General features: G+C 35.9%; 1 protein-coding gene across 1 annotated transcript; it reads right to left on the minus strand.

The window, feature by feature from the left end:
• Positions 1–1,391: 1,391 nt before the first annotated feature.
• On the minus strand, positions 1,392–4,538 carry LOC110768125 (receptor-like protein EIX2). Its single transcript, XM_021971807.2, has 2 exons — positions 1,627–4,538; positions 1,392–1,520 (listed from the first exon to the last, which is right to left on the minus strand). The coding sequence occupies exon 1, from the start codon at positions 4,509–4,511 to the stop codon at positions 1,644–1,646; it is 2,868 nt and encodes a 955-aa protein (XP_021827499.2). The 5' UTR covers positions 4,512–4,538; the 3' UTR covers positions 1,392–1,520; positions 1,627–1,643.
• Between the last annotated feature and the right edge of the window lie 1,601 nt (positions 4,539–6,139).

The raw sequence follows: 6,139 nt of genomic DNA on the forward strand, positions 1-6,139 counted from the left end.
ATTCCACTCCCCACTTAAACTTTTGCTACTTGGAAAAATTCTAATATTATATTTTTATGTTGTTTTCAAAGCAAAATAGGCCTTCATAAAAAAAGAAAAAGAAAAAAAAAAAAGGACTAGCTCACGACGACACAACACAAATCAAAGATAGACTCTTTTTTCCCCTCTCCAGTCGAACTCTCTGTCTATGGCTTTTCTTCCAGTGACTCTTTTGCTCATCTGGTTTGCAACAAAAATTCAGTATTGCACATTGACATTTAGGAGGAAGGGCATGTAGAGAACGGGAATGAATTGCTAATAATTATCAAAAATGCCACACTTTCAGATGAACAATAGACAATTTATTCATTAATGTGTCAAAGACAATGAGTACAAAGACCACAATTGGATTAAAACAGCCAAAAGCAAGTTACAAAGACTGTCCAACTGCGATGAACTCAGATAATCATTTTAAGGCATTTCTTGGGTCTGGCCTATCAAGTTTTTTGTTTGTTTTTGGTTACAAGCGATATTGGGAGGAGGGAATCACATCTAGGACCTCAAGTGGAGGGATAGATACTCTTAACCACTTGAGTTACAAGCCCCTTGCTAGCCTATCAAGCAGTGATTGGCCTGCAGGCCTTGATGGAATTGCATATGTTGGAGCCTTTACGCTACACAACATATATATATCTGCAAGTAATGGGCAAGAATTTGAACATTTCTACAAATTGAAAAGAGAGAAAATGCTTGTGATTGATTGCTTTTCTAGGAATTCAATCTTGTACTCCACACACAAGATTTAGCACACATTTTATACATAAACTTTGGTACAAGGCATTTTGCAGCTCACAAGTAAGCCTAATACAATCTTAAAATCCACAAAATAGAGCATTGCAAGCCTGACCAAATACAAAAAGTCTGTTTACAAAAAGGCATCTTCTACCATGTGCCCAGAACAACATGTTGAATTATGAAAGGAAAGAATGATCAAAACAGAGCCACACATTTACAAGGAGAAGCTGTACGTTGCAAATAGATGACCAAAACAGAGCCACACATTGTAATTTGAAATCAAGTCCGCTTTGGCTTTGGCTTAGTTAATTAAAATAACACTATAGCTGGAATTAATACATTAATTAGAGTGAACTTGGATTAAAATGTCAGTGGAGTTTTGCTCACTGTTCTTGCTTAAATTGTACTGTCTTGCTTATTTGTATGGTTTATTGTTTACAAGAACCGTCCTCTGGGGCAGTGTTCTTCATGTATAATTATACTTGCCTCTGTTATGATTGGATTTGAATGGATCTGTTTATTTCTCTCAATAAACAAAACAAAAAAAAATCGGAGAACTCCGAATTAATTGTTCTGACAAGTAATTAACACCATTATAAATCATATTTATTCCTACTACGCACTCCAAATTAACTCGTAAACTCTTCTCCAGATACCTGTGCGTGCGCTTACTGGCAATCTTCCACACTTGAACTGAAAGGAGGCATTCAGCTACATCTACTTTTCTCCTAATTTAGATGCTGCAGCTAAATATCAAAGTAAACAAATTAATACCCTTCAGTTTGGAGAAAAGAAAAAATACAATAAGAAAATAATTATAAAACGAAATTAATGATGAGAAAGAAAGAGTACCTCCGCGAGCTTATCCATTAAGCATGTGCTAGCTTTAGTTGCCGCTTGATCAAAGCTATCCTCACATAAAGCCAATCATTTAAATCATTCAAGAACTTGAAGTATGCGTATCTCCATGGCCTGTTGAATATCAAAGTGCCGCAAACTCCCCAAAATCCAGCAACAAACCCAATCCCCATACTGATGTAAAATCCCAGTGTTATAAACTCATCCTTATCCTCTTCATTGCTCAAGTCAGTTGGCTCATTTTGATCAGCACACATCTTTTTAAGTGGAGGTCCACAGAGTTGAGGATTTTCAGCATAATCAAGGGGATCAAAGCTTTGGAGCTGAGTGCCTGTTGGTATTTTGCCAGACAAATTGTTATATGACAAGTCCAAGAAACTAAGACGATCTATCCGAGCAAGGCTTGTCGGAATTCTTCCATCTATGTGGTTTCTTGATAAATCAAGCGAATCCAATGACTGCAAGTTTCCGATCTCTGGAGTTATTTGACCTGTTAGCTGGTTTCTCGAAAGGTTTAAAGAAATCAACCCAACAAGATGAGTGATTTCACTCGGAATCTCCCCTGTTAATCTATTGCTTGAGAGATCAATTCTCTTCACAAGGCCCAAAGTGCTTTTGTATGTATGCATTCTTCCTTTCCATATGAAGCTTGCATCATCCTCATAATTAATAGGAGCAATTTGCTCATCACCGCAACTTCCATCATAAGTATGTGTGCTGGATAGATTTGGATTTCCTTTTTGAGCAAGAGTAGTCAAATTGTTGAGGCATTTAGGTATGCTTCCAGAGATGTTGTTCATAGAGAAATCCATAATTTTAATGTGTGTTAGATGGCATAATTGTGAGGGCATGCTTCCATTGAAGTGATTAGTGGAAAGCATCAGGATAACCAAATTCTTGAAGCTCACACCTAACCATGTAGGTATTGGTCCTGATAATTTATTATCTCCCAGATCAATAACTTCTAAACTTGTGCAGTTCTTCAAGGATGAAGGAAACTCCCCAACAAATTTGTTGCTTCTTAATTTCAAAGTTTCCATTCGAAGTAAAGAGCCTATTGTCTTGGGAATTTTTCCGGAAAAAGAGTTATTACTCAAATCAAGCATGACTAGAGTATCCAAATGGCTCCAACAATCTGGAAGTTCTCCAGATAAACTGTTGCTTGAAAGATTAAGATATGTTAAACTCATATCTGCACTTGCACATAGGAAAGAAAGCGACCCTGAAATGTTATTATTAGAGAGATCTAGATATGAGGCTTGTGATAGAGTTGAGGGAATTGGACCTTCTATTTGGTTTGAACTCAAATGTAGTTCTACGCTATATGTAAACCTCACTATCAAATTTGTAAATATTCCTCTGATTAGGTTCTGTGAGAGATTAATAAATTCTGCGTTACGAAAAATAATCCAAAACCAACTTGGAAGGATATCAGAAATTCCAGCATTCGAAATATCAAGCTGGGAAGAATCATTTTGAGTTTGAAGCCATTTTGGGAAATGAGGACCTACCTTGCAGGACGCCAAATATATGTTATTCAACTGGAAGGGCGGAACCCAATCAGAATGGAAATTTAAAACTAATGAGTTAGAGGATAAATCCAAATGTTTTAATTTGGAGAGTTTTGAGAAATGAGTTTCTGAAACCACCCCTTTCAAAGAGTTCATGCTGAAATCCATGATTTCCAGTTGGGATAGTTGCCCAATACTTTCAGGTATTTTTCCGCTTAATCGATTCGCATTAAGAAACAAGAGTTTCAAAGATGAGAAGCTTGTAAGATTGTTTAATGACCCCGCAAGAACATTCTCAGATAATAGCAAATCCTCTAATGAGTTTTGAGCACATATAGGCAATAGTTGAACAAACTTGGATATTTGTCCCCTCAGATGATTTGTTTGAAGATACAATCTTCGCAAATTACACAGCCTTGCAAACGAATTTGGATTCGCTCCTTCAATCTGGTTATCAGAGAGACCCAGATACTCAAGAGAGCTCATGTTTCCAAGGAAATCGGGAATGAAACCAGTTAGATTATTGTAGGAGAGGTCAAGAAAAACAAGGCTTGTACTGTAGTTGGACAACCAAAGAAATATTGACGAAGTGAGATGGTTGTTATTGAGATCAACATACTCAAGAGATGTAGAAGAATTTGTTTTAGAAAGAGTAGTGGAAAGAATTGGAGTGGGAGGAGGAGGAAGATTGCAGTTAGCCAATCTCAAGAATATTAGTTTAGGGCGCTTATTAAGTACTGCTTCTGGCCAATCGAAAACAGTACTGAGATTGGCTCCGTTTAGGTCCAAATACGTTAAAGAAGAAAGAGCAGGGAGCCAATTGAGATTTTCTGCTTGAAGCTGATTATTGCTGAGGTCGAGATGTTGCAATTGCGTGAGGTTTCCAAACGAACTTGGAATTTGACCAACCAAATTACAGTAATAGAGACTGAGGTTTCTTAGATTGGTTAGAGAACCAATGAAATCTGGAATTTGGCTCCCATTGAAATCAATGAATGCAAGGTCCAAATATTGTAAATGCTGCAACTCAATCAGTTTAGGACTAATCATCTTACCTTGGAAAAATAGATCTCCAAGATCAAGTTGAATCACATGGCCAGTTTGGTTGCTACAATAGACTCCTTCCCATCTGCAACAATCTTGTTTTTGGGCTTCTGAACCCCACAAAGAGAATTGCTTGAGCTCATCCCCCAGGCCACGTTTGAATGCAAGTAGTGCTTGCCTTTCCTTCTCTATGCACCTCACTGTCACTTTAGCATCTCTGAGGCTGTGGCTGTGGCTGTGGCCAACTTCTCCTCCTTTTATGTTTTGTAGGAAAAGGATCGAGAATGCAAGAAAGAGTTTCAAGCACCTTCCGTCGCCCTTCATGTTAATTGATCAAAAGCACATGCACATGCAAAAACACTGCAAGTGTATATTGATATATGCTAGCTTGCATCAGATATATATAGGAAAAAAGGAAGAAAGCTTTTACAAAGAAAAACACGGTTTAGCTAAAACAGTGCCACACATTCATACAAGAAAAAACCATATAAAGTAGTAAATTATCTGCTATATACAATGCATAGTTAATGTTATGGAAATCACACGTCAATCACAATGAGACTAGAATGTCAAGGCGCAATTCTAAGTTCTTACAAATAAGAATACAAATCACTTGGTAAAGAAAATTCCTAATACTTTGGATTCAAATCTCTTTATTATGGAGGTAATTAAAATTAAGTACACTCTAATTGTTCCATCATAACTTACAGAAACCAAATTAATTATGATGCACGAGCAAAAAAGTAAGATGCAAGAATAACAATTACCGAAACCAAATTAATTATGATGGCATGGATGAAATGAATGATGATCACAATACTTAAATAATATTCCACTACTTTAGATCTCAACAGCAACCAAATTGATTTTTGTCAATTGTATGCATGTTTTTTTTTCCCCATTGTTCGTTCTTTGAAGGGTTTTGCTTCTTATCACCCTGTTATTTTCATTTTAATTTTTTATTTCTTAATGTTATACAAAGTTTAGGCTTTTTCTACTTAAGAGTCGAGGGTGGGTCCAACAAAAAATAAGAATCTAGGGTGGCATTTTGTAACCTGTAATGAGGAGAACTCTCTAGTTATAATTTACAAAAAGGAACTCTTAGATATAGGTCCAATTTCACTTATGTCATCAGAAGTGGACTATACCAAATTTTCTAAAAAGAAGAAGAAAAAAGCTATACAACGTACACATTAGATTTAATTCATGGCGCATTGATACAACTGGCGCACTGTAGAATTTTTGAAGACTTTTAAGTCTCCACAGCCATATGTAACTCACACGTCAAGTAGGTATTGGCTGTCCAATTATACTAGTTAGAAATGATGAAGAGTTTGCAGAGAAAGATCAACTAAGATTTCTTATGCTGGAAAAAGGAGGATGACAGATGTAGTGTTCATATTCCTATTTTTTAATTTCGATAATAAAAAAAGTACTATTTTTAAAATTTTGGGTTAATTTTTTTAATATAAAAAGAATTGTGTACATTCGGTGACATAGCATACTGTTTTGCTGAATAGTGACATAGCTCAATGATGCTCTCATACCATGACATGTGGACAACCACCCCGTATATGTAAATTCAATTTCAAATACATATGAATGTATCTTTTAGAAAGGAAAAACATTTCTTGTAACGGGAATAGCACTATTTTGCTATCTCCACAATAATACTTGAAAAAATTATCCTAAGTGGTTTGAAACATTTATTAGTATACCTTGTGATTAGTGTGGCAAACAAGTTTAAGGGGAAACATTTCAAGATGGTGTGATAAAAAAAAATGACAAGTGAAAAAGAGATATTTGTTAAATCAACTAATTATCCTAATTAAATCCTATTGAGCATTGGTCCATCTTAGTAATTTGTAAAGTTGGGCAGGGAGCTTGCTGTGGATAGCTATCTTCAAGTAGACTTTGAAGTCTTCGTATGCAAACTCTCATGATGACTAACT

Source organism: Prunus avium, chromosome 2, assembly GCF_965620075.1.
Source record: "Prunus avium chromosome 2, drPruAviu1.hap1.1, whole genome shotgun sequence".
Classification (NCBI taxonomy): Eukaryota; Viridiplantae; Streptophyta; class Magnoliopsida; order Rosales; family Rosaceae; genus Prunus; species Prunus avium.